Source organism: Eucyclogobius newberryi, unplaced genomic scaffold (genome assembly GCF_026437365.1).
Source record: "Eucyclogobius newberryi isolate DKJ021-1_F unplaced genomic scaffold, fEucNew1.0.hap1 SCAF_1, whole genome shotgun sequence".
Taxonomy (NCBI): Eukaryota; Metazoa; Chordata; class Actinopteri; order Gobiiformes; family Gobiidae; genus Eucyclogobius; species Eucyclogobius newberryi.
This window is the reverse complement of record NW_027315723.1, coordinates 27,078,908-27,094,534: the sequence shown is the minus strand read 5'-3', so window position 1 is coordinate 27,094,534 and position 15,627 is coordinate 27,078,908. Positions and strand designations below refer to the sequence as shown.

The window sequence follows — 15,627 nt, the reverse complement described above, 5'->3', positions numbered from 1 at the left end:
ATTGTATGTATGTTTGTGGTTGTCTGACCTTGATTGGAGCTGTTGGAGGGGAAGCGGTCTGTTTTCTTGAGTGTGCGGAAGTGGACCTTCTTGCTGGCCTGGCTCTCCCCGTACAGACCGATGGACTGCACCTGGATGATGTAGTCTGTCTCTTCCTCCAGGTCCCACAGCACACACGAGCGACTGGTGGTGTTTACCTCCCGAATGAAGCGCTGCATGTGCCCGTCCTGCCTCTGCAAATGCAGAACATTGGATTTAAGGAATCGACAGAGATAGGATTGCTCCATGGTCCCCCATAGGCTAATGTTTTCCACCATAGACTAAAAACAACATCCAGAAGGGTATAATAGCTTAAAGATAGATGGATTAGGAAATAAAAACAGAACAAGCACAAAGCCTTTACGCCATTTAATGCAGGATGTGAAATATGTTTCATTACTGACTGTCACAGCCATATAAAAAGGAGACATTATTGTGTGTTCCTACTAAAGGTTCCTACTTACACAAACCTGGACTAAAATGGAACTAACCAGGACTAGACCCGGACTAAACAATGAAAATTTAGGACAAATAACGACAAGTGTGGACGTGCCATAAATGTGCACGATGCCACCTGGTTATTGCCATGGGGATGTTAATGTTCACCCGTATGGCATTAAAATTACCATCTTGCTTTTATTCTATTACAGTTTATTGCTTTAAAAATGCATTCTTACTCCCATCACTTGCTCGTCTCTATGGAGATTATACTGTCCTACTGTCTCCAATTACATATCTGCAGTGATAGTTTTGCTTAAATTAATACATAATAATAACATAATACTATGTAAGTGGAAATCTCTGGAAAACACAAAAGTAGTTTAAAGGATTGCAACATTTTGTTCCAAAGTTTGAGCCATCACCCAATGGAGATGAAGCATAACAGAGATATTCAGCTTGGCATTATGAGATCACCAGAGCAAATCAGCCGCTGCCTACTGTGCTCTGATTTGCATTTTGATTTGACACACGCTGAATGCTCCTCCTGAGCGAGCCCTGTTTCAGACCCGCTTATGCAATGTGTCCGCTTTGTTGCTTTGTTTCATTTTTGAACATTGAAAGAAAGAACCCACACTTACTGAGAGAGTGAAAAATGGTGCTCTAAAAACACAAATATGTAACAAAAAACACCACGTCCCTGCAAATGGAGTGTGACAGTGAGAACGCGAGGTGACCGGGCAGAAAGTCTGCAGGAGGCGAGACAACAACATGTAGACTGCCTTATTGCATGAGCAGTTGGCTCCTCGTTCTCACCATATGGAGTCTGGGCTGGAAATTGAAAAGTTCTCCAGTGAGCGTCTGGTGAGTTTTGCGTAAACACTTGGGGCATGAACGTTCAAGCTTCTTTTATTTATTGACCTTTTAGATGGTTACTGGTTCTATTTTTGGCACTGAGCGCTAAAAGATTTTTCATTGCTCTCTGCGCTGTCGGCCCGTCTGTAAAAGCGAGCTTGTGCCAGCTTCATCTGTGCCTTTATAGCACCATTTCATTCAGGTTTTCAATAGAAGAGTGTGTTACTCTATAAACAAGATGACTAAATACACTTACTGCTACATTTACATTGCTGCTGTTTTGTTTTTGTATGTTAAATATAAATTCCATACTGAGGAAAATTCCTAGCAAAGCAATAGCATCTGGGTAAAGGTACATATTTAAGCTGCTTGGAATAACATACAAAGAAAATATCAAATTCAAATTGCAAATTAACATTCCTGTTCTGTCATGGGCCTGTTCTATTCGTTTTGTGGTTAAGAAAGCATTAAAAGAATCTTGATTTAGAGAAAAAGGTATTTTATTTATTACAACCACGATATTAAACAAATCAACGCTGACCATGATAACCCTCTGATTAAAATTGTTATCAAGGTACATAAATCTGGTCTTTCAAAGAGAAAAATACGTTGATTATATAACTGCATGAATAATATGGACAACGGCTCTACTAAATATAATAAAATTAGGTGGGAAAGAGATCTGTTTTGACAGATGAAGAATGGGAACATACATGTACATACAAACTAAAAAGTTTGGAAAGGATTCAATTGGAACAATATAGAAAAATGTTCATAACAAAATTCTTACTATTCACAGAGAAATACTGTTGGATTAGATTTTAGAAAATAAATAAATAGATCAATATATATATATATATATATATATATATATATATATATATATATATATATATATATATATAATTATAAACGCCTTTCTCAACACCAAAGGACACTTTAAAGAGCATTAAAACAATAAAACTTCCTATAAAAAAGGGCTAAAGTTTGTGTAATCCAAAGTTAGTAAAGAAGTAGTGTCATTTACTGCTCTTCATTCAGACCGCAGCCCGATAGTCACTCCTGACAAAGCCACATCTTGTTTTTATACTTTGGGCTTAGCAGACACTATATATTCCATGCAAAAAGAGAAGTTAGACGCACAGCGATGAAAACAAATCAGTTGTACAGCTTAGCATGCCAGACAGACGACTCATAAAAGCATTACAGTTTGACAATGATTTCTCTTTGTTGTGAACTCAGTGTATGCAACAAAAATGGAACTCCTGCAGTTTTCTTTTTTTTATTGTAAGTGGGTGTTTTTGGTTGTTTTTATTAATTAAAGAACATTTATAAAGAACATTTATAAAGACAGAATAATATAGAGAGAGCAGACACAAGAACTGCAGTTTTCACTTGGAATTTTGCCAATTCACCAGGAATTATCGATTGTAAAGAAGGACACAGTGTCAGCCTCGACCTTTACCTTTAGTCTTAGGTGGTACAAACACAAAGAGGTCTCGTACTTGCTGTGAGATGGAGAAGCCGATGATTGTGTCTCCCTCCGGAACGTCCCAGGACACAGTGGCAGAGTCGGCCCGGAGGTGCATGACGGACACGTTCACGGGAGCCGGGGGCCGATCTGGAAATGAAAAAGGATGACATCTAGTTTTTGGTGTCCTACTAGTGACCGGTAGGGTCTTATGCATCTTCAAAACCGTCTTACATCATGGAAATCCTACTGACAACAACCACTCCATCTTTATATGTCTGTTTATAACTTTATAACTAAATACAATGTGAAGAATACATTTGAGATGTTTACAAAAGTGGGGAAAATGTAATATTGGGTTTATTATTTCAAAATGTAAAATCACCATTCAAGTACTTCATGAGATCAACTCAAAACATGCACAAAAGATAAAATCTTCCAGCTAATTCAGATGAGCCCTGAACACTGCTCCTGACTGCTTGCCCCAGCGGTGGCGATATATCCGGCCGATATTTGCAGCGGCCTTAATATCAAACAGTAGTTCTTTTTGATGCTGACTCATATTAATTTTGGCCGACCAGCTGTCTTAAGAACAAAAAAAGCTTTATTTGAACACTTTAGTGCAAAGAGGAACTGCACTGTTCTTTTTTGTGGTAAAACAGGGCTGTGGATGAAATTGGGGAGAATTTTACAAATCTGCCCCAAATTAAATTAAATAGAACTTATCTGTCATCGGTTTCTCTAGATTCCAAACAAGTAAATCTCCAGCGACATTGAAGGATGAGTCAGAAGGACAAGGACAGTAAACAGTACGTAATGGAAGATCAGACTTTGAATTTCAAACGCTGAACATGTTTTCTATTTGGAATTTCAATGGCTGTTGCAGTAAACATTTCCATTGTGTTTTTCACTGTTTAGAAATTCAAAACAACAAATTCCCCTTTTAAATATTAATTTGGTTAATATAAATATTTTCAAGCTCTCAAATCCAACAGTTTAGAGTGTAAAGTCCACAGTGAATTCAGCAAAGTTAGTGAATCTGGGCATCTTGAATTTCTTTGCTGTGACTGTTTCCACTATGAATTTTACACTCATTTGAGGGCTTGAAATTGAAAATAGAACAAATTCAAATTGATTTTTGTTTCTTTCTTTTTTTTCAGGATTAAAATGCATTAAAAATCATGAGATGAAACTAATCATCTTTTAATATACTTTAACTTGAATCAATACTAAGCTATTATTTGACTGTAACTTAATATTTATAAGCCAGAAAAGCCTCAAAAACTCTTATTTATCTGTGATTGCATCCTGAGATATTATGGCCGTCTTTTCTTTTGAATATTTTTCCATCGTGTCTTTTTAAAGTGGATGAATAGGCCGTACTGTGAAACGGTACAAAGCCTTTAGCAGAAGCCTCAGGGACAGAAGGTGACGGATCTTTCTTTAGCGTTAAGACACCCGCAGCGATGGAGCCCCAGATGGAGACGAGAGATGGGATTGTGGGTAAAATGGGTAAAATGGGCCCCGCAGTCTGTCCTCTGGGCTTTTGTTGTTAATGTATCTCTCATGGACTTTACTCTGAAAGTAACTGCGGAGATGTTTTCAGCTGGCATTGTACGAGGAGACAGGACAAGGAATTTGATTTACTATTTTAATAGTTGTTAATTTTATATTTGTTATCTGAGACTTTCAGTTGCCGTTGTTTAAAAAGAACATAATTTGTAGCTTGCGGCTTTTGTCAAATAGTAACACAATGGAGCAAGTCTAACCAGAGTAATACTCTGAGCTGTAAACCATGAGAACAAACAAATAAGTTATGTTTTATTTGTTTGGACCAGATCCATGTCTTTATCAATCAATCAATCAACCTCTATTCATAGAGCCCTTTACAACTCTCAAAGTGTCCAAAGTGCTGCACAATAAAAATCAAGGCAATACAAAACATAAAAACTAACTAATAACAAACTGTACAAAATAGTGTCACTACATTACAGAGTGTTAAAAGCCAGTCTGAATAAATGTATTTTAAGCCTGGATTTAAAAAGGTTAAAGACTGTGATGGTGCGCATGTCAGGGGCCACATGTCAGGGGCCACATGTCGGGGGGCCACATGTCGGGGGGCCACATGTCGGGGGGCAGTTTGTTCCAGAGTCTGGGACCAGCGACAGAGAAGGCTCGATCCCCCCAATGTTTAAGTCTGCTTGGGTTTCGAGCAGACAGAAGATCGGCCAGATAAGGAGGTGCCAGGCCATTTAGAGCTTTAAAAACAAAAAAGTTAAATATTAAAATCAATTCTAAAAGAAACCGGGGTGATGTGCTGACGTCTGGGTGTGCTGGTTAGAAAACGCACCGCGGCTGAGGGCGACTGGGAGACACCGACATAAAGTGCATTGCAATAGTCTATTCTTGAGCTGATAAAAGCATGAATAGTCCTTTATGCCTGTCCCCAGCTTCTATAAATATAAATAGTTGTGTTAGAATGGAAATAAAGCTATTATTACTTCTACAAAGCTGTTTGAAGTGAAAAAGACTTATTACATGTGTTTGCCCTAAAACGCTTGATTCTTTAATCTAAACACTCTCATTTGCAGGACTGTTTCTACCTTCAAAAAGCAGATTTCTTACAAAGTTTGCTTTAAATGTCAATCATTACGGCTGTGCAATGAATCAAACTGAGAGTCAATCAAATTAAAAGTCTATCTTGAAAGGAAAAGATGATAAGTTTTAGCCAAGCCCCACTATACATCCATCTGAACACAAGAAAATGATTGAACTATGACCAGACACCAGAAAAGAATCGCTACTCAACCATTCAAAAGACAGACGGAATGAGACTTTAACCAAAGATTGAGCTGTGCATATCGACAGGCTGAGAAGACAATACATGCAAACATCCCTTATCTTTCAGAACACATCAACCGTCAACTTCAGAGCAAAAGATGACATGAATTGGACGTGAATTCGAGTGGTCTTCCTTGAACAGTCTGGCTCTTATCTCTCGTTGCCTTTATCTCCCTCTGCCTCTGTCCATCACCGCCGTATCTCACAGTCACAATCAAGATGGCCTCTGCGTTGGGTCCAAAAAGTGACATTGAGGTGCTGGGGTCAGATGCCGGCGATCCGTCTCCGGGTGGAAGCGTCTTTCTGCTCAAAGCGCCGTGTATCGTAGGCTAAGGTCACGCACAACTAAGCTCGCGTCGTCTCTGGGTCATGTCGCGGTGGAAGATTGCTTTCTGTTACAATGGTAATAGGATGTGGTGAGAAATGTGAGAGGAAATACACTCGATGGCTGAAGAAAAGGAAAGAAGTCAGCTCGGGATTTCAGAGGTGGCCAGGTCAGGGCTTTTTTATACCTGCAGTTGAACAAGTCGATATATCATGCACAGAAAGTGAAGGAAAAAAGCACAAAGAATTCTGATGTGACAATCAGATGGAACTTTTAAAAAAAGGATGGTGTAAATTATGAAGTGGAGGCAAAAGGGAAGCATAATGTCATTTCAATGGAGAAACCTCAAAATATCACAAAATATGACACATGTCAGACACATGTGAGTTTTTTTTATCTACACATACATGACATACTTGACCACAAATGACATATTACATCCTTTGTAATAGAAAAGCAAATCAACCGACATTTCTACTGTGAAAATTCAAAATTGCTGCCAAAACCAATATTTTTCTACAATGGATCACTCCTGGACCAATGAGGGATTACACAGCTTTTTTGTATATATATAAATACCTACTAGAATTCATATTTGATGTCATTTAATCACTGAAAATGTTTCAATAAAATTTGACTTCTGTCTGTTCCATGACTATATTTAAATTAAACCAATACATTATTATTATTGTGCCAAAGATACACATTGAGTGATGTCACATATATAATATATATATATATATATATATATATATATATATATATATATATATATATATATATATATATATATATAGAATGTTAGGTGAACTAACATTCTGCTTCATCACATCCAGAAAAAGTCACTGCCAAAGCATTAGAGGTTTTGATGTCGTTAAAGGGCTTCAGTTTCCCGCTGTGCACAGCAGAGATTCAATGCATTTATTGAAGTCGCTCTGGTGCTCGCCGTCCTTTAGGTAATGGGGGTTACAGACAGGCGCAAGTCGGCAAAACAGAGCCTCTACCCATGATGCATTGTGCGAGGGTGACTTACTGGTGATGAAGGAAGTGACAACTCAGCTGAAGTCAGCCATGGATCATCACTAATGTATTGGCCTGTGCCTATAGGGTGTTGTTTCTATTACAGGTGAACAAGTATATTCTGCACTTGAACACCTGTGTAAGGTGACTTTGTCCAGTCAATCGTGCAGAAATGAAGGAGTCAGCAGAGTGAGCAGCTAAATCACTCTTTTCCATATGAAACTGATTGTGAATGGGAGAGTAAAATACAAATATAGCCGCAAGCGGCAATGATCGGCCCTCGCCACGCCGCCGCCACGCCGCAAGAGGAGGGGGCGCTAACGCGCCCCAATTGTCCTTTTATTACGCCTACTGCTGAATCTGTGACGCTGTCACATCTTCTCCCCTTTGTTCTACCATCAAAAAGCAATTTTATTTTGAATTCTTGGCAAAATGTGCGGCTTTGCCGCACAGACACCGTGACTCTTTGAATAAAAATGTGAATAACTTTTGATGGTCCACACCTGAAGATGAGTCTCACCAAATTTCAGGTTAATAGGGCTGACGCCCTAAGAGGAGTTTGTGAAAGTATAAAGTGTAAACATGTTCTGGCGATTTCCCCATTGGAATAACATGGAAGGTTTCGGTCATCGTTACGGCAACGCCATAACAATTATGACATGGGTCTCATTGACTTTTTTGATGGGGATGCTAAAATTGAGTTGTGTGTCAAATTTAATATAATTTCGCAAAACTAAACATTTAACCTCCATATAAAATCTGTAGGGGGCGCTGTGGCGCCAAATGAATTTATTTCATTTCAAGGAGGTTTAGGGCAAAGAGTTTAACAACTGATTCTAATTTGACGCAATTCTGACTTTATCTGCGCAAACGGCAGAAATTTTAAATATGGGAGATTTCTGAAATTCTAGCTACAGTTTGCGGCTTCGCCGCACAGAGATCGTGACAGGTATCAATGTAATTTGGATAACTTTTGATGTCCCACTCCTCAGTAGCATTTTCACCAAATTTCAGCTTTTTAGGGCCAACGCCCTGGGAGGAGTTCGTAAAAGTACGACGTTTGGAAAAACTCCGAAGTCATGTTTAGCCATTTTTGAAGCAATATGGCCGACATTTGGTTGGGCGGACGGCGTTGCCGTAATAATATGTTTTACTTCTCTTGTCACCATCTACCTCTGCGCCAAATTTCATGATTCTACGATCAGATTTTTTTTGGGTCATTTCCCATGTCTCAATGCATTTTTGGTACATTTGGGGGCGCTGACGCGCCAATTTTTTTTATTTTAGAAAAGGGAAATAGCCAGAATGTAGAGAGGCACGATTCTTAGAGGTGTGCAAATTTTTGTGACTTTTCGTCAATGTTCACTGGGTGAAAAATAGGGGGGTTGGTCCCGAGAAGAAAGAAAGAAAGAAAGAAGAATTAAAGCCGCAAGCGGCATCCAACGGCCCTCGCGGGCCGCCGGCCTTCCGACTCTGCGCTTTCGACTTGATAAAGATGGCGCCCTTATTGTGTGTTGAATTAAAAAAAGAACTTGACAGACGGCGACACATGGACATGGCCAATCCAGTGCAAATGAACACAAGTGTCAGTCAAATTTGCTGCTCCGCCGCACAGAGACCGTAGCACTTGGAATAAAAATATGGATAACTTCTGATGCCCCGCTTGTGTAGATGATATTTCCCAAATATGAGCTTGATCGGGCAATTGCCCTAGGAGGAGTTTGTTAAAGTGTGAAGCGTAAAAATGTGGTGATTTGAGCAATTTCGCAATTTTCCCATAAGGATAACATGGGATGTTTCTGTCATCGTTACAGTTACGCCGTACAAAATATGACTTTGGCTCGCATACTTTTATGATCAGGATGGCAAATTAGAATTTTGTGCAAAATATAATGTCATTTGGAAAAACTCTATTGTTTATAGGCCACTCTGAAGGCCAAATAGTCAGAATTCAGGAAAACGTTTGCGGCTCCGTCGCACAGAGACCGTAAAAGTTATCCTTAAAATTTGGATAACTTTAGATGCCCCACTTGTCTAGGGGACGTACACCGATTTTGAGGTCGGTGGGCAAAACGCCCTAGGAGGAGTTCGTTAAAGTGTGAAACAGAAAAATGTGGATATTCGAGAGATTTAGCGATTTTCCCATAAGGATAACATGGGAGGTTTCCGTCATGGCTACGGCTACGCCGTAAAAATTAAGGCATAAGTTTGATTGGTCTTTTGCTCGGGACCCCAAAATAGAATTTTGGGTAAAGTTTAGAACGTTTGTGTAAAACCGGTTTTTGTCCATCAATGTTCACTCAAAGGCAACTCTGTAGGGGGCGCTATTGCGCCCATTTCAATTTTGTCATCCTAAACTGGTCCAAACTTGAAAGTTTAACAAATGATTCAAATTTGGTCCTAATCGGACTCGTTTTGATCAAATGGGAGCAATTTTTAGAATTGCAATATCTCAAAATAAGTTGTCCAACTTTGCGGCTGCGCCGCACACAGACCGTAAAAGGTATCCCAAAAATTTGGATAACTTTAGATGCCCCACTTGTCTAGAGGACATACACCGATTTAGAAGTTGGTGGGCAAAACGCACTAGGAGGAATTTGTTAAAGTGTAAAACATAAAAATGTGGTAATTTGAGAGATTTTGCTGTTTTCCCATTTGTGACATATATTTGCGGGTCCGCCACACAGAGACCGTAGCACTTAGAACAAAAATATGGATAACTTTTGATGCCCCGCTTGTGTAGATGATTTTCCCCAAATATGAGTTTGATCAAACAATCGCCCTAGGAGGAGTTCGTTAAAGTGTGAAGCGTAAAAATGTGGTGATTTGAGCAATTTCGCAATTTTCCCATAAGGATATCATGGGATGTTTCTGTCATCGTTACGGTTACGCCGTACAAAATATGACTTTGGCTCTCATACTTTTATGATCAGGATGGCAAATTAGAATTTTGTGCAAAATATAATGTCATTTGGAAAAACTCTATTGTTTATAGGCCACTCTGAAGGCCAAATAGTCAGAATTCAGGGAAAAGTTTGCGGCTCCGTCGCACAGAGACCGTAAAAGTTATCCTTAAAATTTGGATAACTTTAGATGCCCCACTTGTCTAGGGGACGTACACAGATTTTGAGGTCGGTGGGCAAAACGCCCTAGGAGGAGTTCGTTGAAGTGTGAAACAGAAAAATGTGGATATTCGAGAGATTTAGCATTTTCCCATGGGGATAACATGGGAGGTTTCCGTCATAGCTACGGCTACGCCGTAAAAATTAAGGCATAAGTTTGAGTAGCCTTTTGCTCGGGACCCCAAATTAGAATTTTGGGCAAAGTTTAGAACATTTGTGTAAAACCAGTTTTTGTCCATCAATGTTCACTCAAAGGCAACTCTGTAGGGGGCGCTATTGCGCCCATTTCAATTTTGTCATCCTAAACTGGTCCAAACTTGAAAGTTTAACAACTGATTCAAATTTGGTCCTAATCGGACTCGTTTTGATCAAATGGGAGCAATTTTTAGAATTGCAATATCTCAAAATAAGTTGTCCAACTTTGCGGCTGCGCCGCACACAGACCGTAAGAGGTATCCCAAAAATTTTGATAACTTTAGATGCCCCACTTGTCCAGAGGACGTACACCAATTTTGAAGTTGGTGGGCAAAACGCCCAAGGAGGAGTTTGTCAAAGTTTGACGTGAACAAAATAGCTGACTCAGCGTGTTTTCATGTTCAAAGGAAGATGGCAGCCATAGGGTATGTCTGGGGGCGTGGCCACAATGATATATTTTTTTTGTCCTCACGAGAGGAATGCGTGTCCCGAATTTCGTAGCTCTACGACGAAGTTGACCTCGGGGCGTCTCCCATAGGCGCAATGTATTTTGACTTTTGTCGGTGGCGCTGTCGCGCCATTTTTTGACGAAAAAAAAAATGGCCCAGAAAAAATAAAAATTTTCGCCGATTCTGAATTTTGGGCAAAGTTTGGTGAGTTTTTGAGCATGTTCAGGGGGTCAAATTAGAGCTCAAAGCGCAGAAGAAGAACAATAAAAAATATAGCCGCAAGCGGCAATGATCGGCCCTCGCTACGCCGCCGCCACGCCGCAAGAGGAGGGGGCGCTAACGCGCCCCAATTGTCCTTTTATTACACCTACTGCTGAATCTGTGACGCTGTCACATCTTCTCCCCTTTGTTTTACCATCAAAAAGCTATTTTATTTTGAATTCTTGGCAAAATGTGCGGCTTTGCCGCACAGACACCGTGACTCTTTGAATAAAAATGTGGATAACTTTTGATGGTCCACACCTGAAGATGAGTCTCACCAAATTTCAGGTTAATATGTCTAACGCCCTAAGAGGAGTTTGTGAAAGTCTAAAGTGTAAACATGTTCTGACGATTTCCCCATTGGAATAACATGGAAGGTTTCGGTCATCGTTACGGCAACGCCATAACAATTATGACATGGGTCTCATTGACTTTTTTGATGGGGATGCCAAAATTGAGTTGTGTGTCAAATTTCATATAATTTCGCAAAACTAAATATTTAACCTCCATATAAAATCTGTAGGGGGCGCTGTGGCTCCAAATTAATTTATTTCACTTCAAGTAGGTTTAGGGCAAAGAGTTTAACAACTGAATCTAATTTGACGCAATTCGGACTTTATCTGCGCAAACGGCAGAAATGTTAAATTTGGGAGATTTCTGAAATTCTTGCTACAGTTTGCGGCTTCGCCGCACAGAGACCGTGACAGGTATCAATGTAATTTGGATAACTTTTGATGTCCCACTCCTCAGTAGCATTTTCACCAAATTTCAGCTTTTTAGGGCAAACGCCCTGGGAGGAGTTTGTAAAAGTACGACGTCTGGAAAAACTCCGAAGTCATGTTTAGCCATTTTTGAAGCAATATGGCCGACATTTGGTTGGGCGGACGGCGTTGCCGTAATAATATTTTTTACTTCTCTTGTCACCATCTACCTCTGCGCCAAATTTCATGATTCTACGATCAAATTTTTTTTGGGTCATTTCCCATCTCTCAATGCATTTTTGGTACATTTGGGGGCGCTGAAGCGCCAATTTTTTTATTTTAGAAAAGGGAAATAGCCAGAATGTAGAGAGGCACGATTTTTAGAGGTATGCAAATTTTTGTGACTTTTCGTCAATGTTCACTGGGTGAAAAATAGGGGGGTTGGTCCCGAGAAGAAGAAGAAAGAAAGAATATTAAAGCCGCAAGCGGCATCCAACGGCCCTCGCGGGCCGCCGGCCTTCCGACTCTGCGCTTTCGACTTGATAAAGATGGCGCCCTTATTGTGTGTTGAATTAAAAAAAGAACTTGACAGACGGCGACACATTGGACATGGCCAATCCAGTGCAAATGAACACAAGTGTCAGTCAAATTTGCTGCGCCGCCGCACAGAGACCGTAGCACTTGGAATAAAAATATGGATAACTTTTGATGCCCCGCTTGTGTAGATGATTTTTCCCAAAGTAAAGCTTGATCGAGCTATTGCCCACGGAGGAGTTTGTTAAAGTGTGAAGCGTAAAAATGTGGTGATTTGAGCGATTCTACGATTTTCCCATAAGGATAACATGGGATGTTTCTGTCAACGCTACGGTCACGCCGTACAAAATATGACTTTGGCTCTCATACTTTTATGATCAGGATGGCAAATTAGAATTTTGTTCAAAATATCATGTCATTTGGAAAAACTCTATTGTTTATAGGCCACTCTGAAGGCCAAATAGTCAGAATTCTGGGAAACGTTTGCGGCTCCGTCGCACAAAGACCGTAAAAGTTATCCTTAAAATTCGGATAACTTTAGATACACCACTTGTCTAGAGGACGTACACCGATTTTGAGGTTGGTGGGCAAAACGCACTAGGAGGACTTCGTTAAAGTGTAAAACATAAAAATGTGGTAATTTGAGAGATTTTGTGGTTTTCCCATAGGGATAACATGGGAGGTTTCTGTCATCGCTACGACTACGGCGTAAAAATTTAGGCATTTTTGTGATTGGCTTTTGTGATCGGGACGGCAAAATAGAATTTTGGGTAAAGTTTAGACAATTTTGGTAAAACTAATTTTTGACCTTCAATGTTAATTTAAAGGTCACTCTGTAGGGGGCGCTATCACTGCCATTTCAATTTTGTCAGCCTAAACTGGTCCAAACTAGAAAGTTTAACAAATGATTCAAATTTGGTCCTAATCGGACTGGTTTTGATCAAATGGGAGCAATTTTTAGACCTGCAATATTCCAAAATAAGTTGTCCAACTTTGCGGCTGCGCCGCACACAGACCGTAAACGGTATCTCAAAAAATTGAATAACTTTAGATGCCCCACTTGTCCAGAGGACGTACGCCGATTTTGAAGTCGGTGGGCAAAACGCCCTAGGAGGAGTTCGTCAAAGTTTGACGTGAACAAAATGGCTAACACAGCGTGTTTTCATTTTCAAAGGAAGATGGTGGACATAGGGTAAGTTTGGGGGCGTGGCCACAATAATATTTTTTTTTTGGCCTCACAAGAGGAATGCGTGTCCCGAATTTCGTAGCTCTACGACAAAGTTGACCTCGGGGCGTCTTCCATAGGCGCAATGTATTTTGACTTTTGTCGGTGGCGCTGTCGCGCCATTTTTTAACGCAAAAAAAAATGGCCCAGAAAAAACAAAATTTTTCGCCGATTCTGAATTTTGGGCAAAGTTTGGTGAGTTTTTGAGCATGTTCAGGGGGTCAAATTAGAGATCAAAGCGCTGAAGAAGAACAAGAAAAATTAAAGCCGCAAGCGGCATCCAACGGCCCTCGCGGGCCGCCGGCCTTCCGACTCTGCGCTTTCGACTTGATAAAGATGGCGCCCTTATTGTGTCTTGAATTAAAAAAGAACTTGACAGACGGCGACACATTCGACATGGCCAATCCAGTGCAAATGAACACAAGTGTCAGTCAAATTTGCTGCGCCGCCGCACAGAGACCGTAGCACTTGGAATAAAAATATGGATAACTTTTGATGCACCGCTTGTGTAGATGATATTTCCCAAAGTAAAGCTTGATCGAGCTATTGCCCACGGAGGAGTTTGTTAAAGTGTGAAGCGTAAATTTGAACATTTCAAAGATTTGGCGTTTTCCCATTTGTGACAGTATATTTGCAGCTCCACGGCACAGAGACCGTAGCACTTAAAATCAAAATATGGATAACGTTTGATGCCCCGTTTGTGTAGATGATTTTCCCCAAACATGAGTTTGATCGGACAATCGCTCTGGGAGGAGTTCATTAAAGTGTGAAGCATAAAAATGTGGTCATTTTAGAGATATCGCGGTTTTCCCATTTCTGACATATATTTGCGGGTCCGCCACACAGAGACTGTAGCACTTAGAATCAAAATATGGATACGTTTTGATGCCCCGCTTGTGTAGATGATATTCTCCAAATATGAACTTGATCGGACAATCGCCCTAGGAGGAGTTCATTAAAGTGTGAAGCGTAAAAATGTGGTGATTTGAGCGATTCTGCGATTTTTCCATAAGGATAACATGGGATGTTTCTGTCATCGCTACGGTTACGCCGTACAAAATATGACTTTGGCTCTCATACTTTTATGATCAGGATGGCAAATTAGAATTTTGTGCAAAATGTCATGTCATTTGGAAAAACTATATTGTTTATAGGCCACTCTGAAGGCCAAATAGTCAGAATTCTGGGAAACGTTTACGGCTCCGTCGCACAGAGACCGTAAATGTTATCCTTAAAATTTGGATAACTTTAGATACACCACTTGTCTAGAGGACGTACACCGATTTTGAGATTGGTGGGCCAAACGCACTAGGAGGAGTTTGTTAAAGTGTGAAGCGTAAATGTGAACATTTCAAGGATTTGGCGTTTTTCCCATTTGTGACAGTATATTTGCAGCTCCACGGCACAGAGACCGTACCACTTAAAATCAAAATATGGATAACTTTTGATGCCCCATTTGTGTAGATGATTTTCCCCAAATATGAGCTTGATCGGGCAATCGCCCTAGGAGGAGTTTGTAAAAGTGTGAAGCGTAAAAATGTGGTCATTTTAGAGATTTCGCTGTTTTCCCATTTCTGACATATATTTGCGGGTCCGCCACACAGAGACCGTAGCACTTAGAATCAAAATATGGATACGTTTTGATGCCCCGCTTGTGTAGATGATATTCTCCAAATATGAACTTGATCGGACAATCGCCCTAGGAGGAGTTTGTTAAAGTGTGAAGCGTAAAAATGTGGTGATTTGAGCGATTCTACGATTTTCCCATAAGGATAACATGGGATGTTTCTGTCATCGCTACGGTTACGCCGTACAAAATATGACTTTGGCTCTCATACTTTCATGATCAGGATGGCAAATTAGAATTTTGTTCAAAATATCATGTCATTTGGAAAAAACTCTATTGCTTATAGGCCACTCTGAAGGCCAAATAGTCAGAATTCTGGGAAACGTTTGCGGCTCCGTCGCACAGAGACCGTAAAAGCTATCCTTAAAATGTGGATAACTTTAGATGCCCCACTTGTCTAGAGGACGTACACCGATTTTGAGGTTGGTGGGCAAAACGCACTAGGAGGAGTTCGTTAAAGTGTGAAACAGAAAAATGTTGATATTCGAGAGATTTAGCGGTATTCCCATAGGGATAACATGGGA

At 40.2% G+C, this 15,627-nt stretch overlaps 1 protein-coding gene across 2 annotated transcripts in view; it reads right to left on the bottom strand.

The window, feature by feature from the left end:
- fndc4a (fibronectin type III domain containing 4a) overlaps positions 1-15,627 on the bottom strand; it is a 45,335-nt gene that overhangs the window by 13,852 nt on the left and 15,856 nt on the right. For both annotated transcript variants that reach the window (XM_072442070.1, XM_072442068.1), the window contains exons 2-3: positions 2,838-2,953; positions 29-233 (exon numbers count right to left, since the gene is read on the bottom strand). In XM_072442070.1, the coding sequence (XP_072298171.1) occupies positions 29-233; positions 2,838-2,953 (321 nt within the window). The remainder of the gene's footprint in view (positions 1-28; positions 234-2,837; positions 2,954-15,627) is intronic.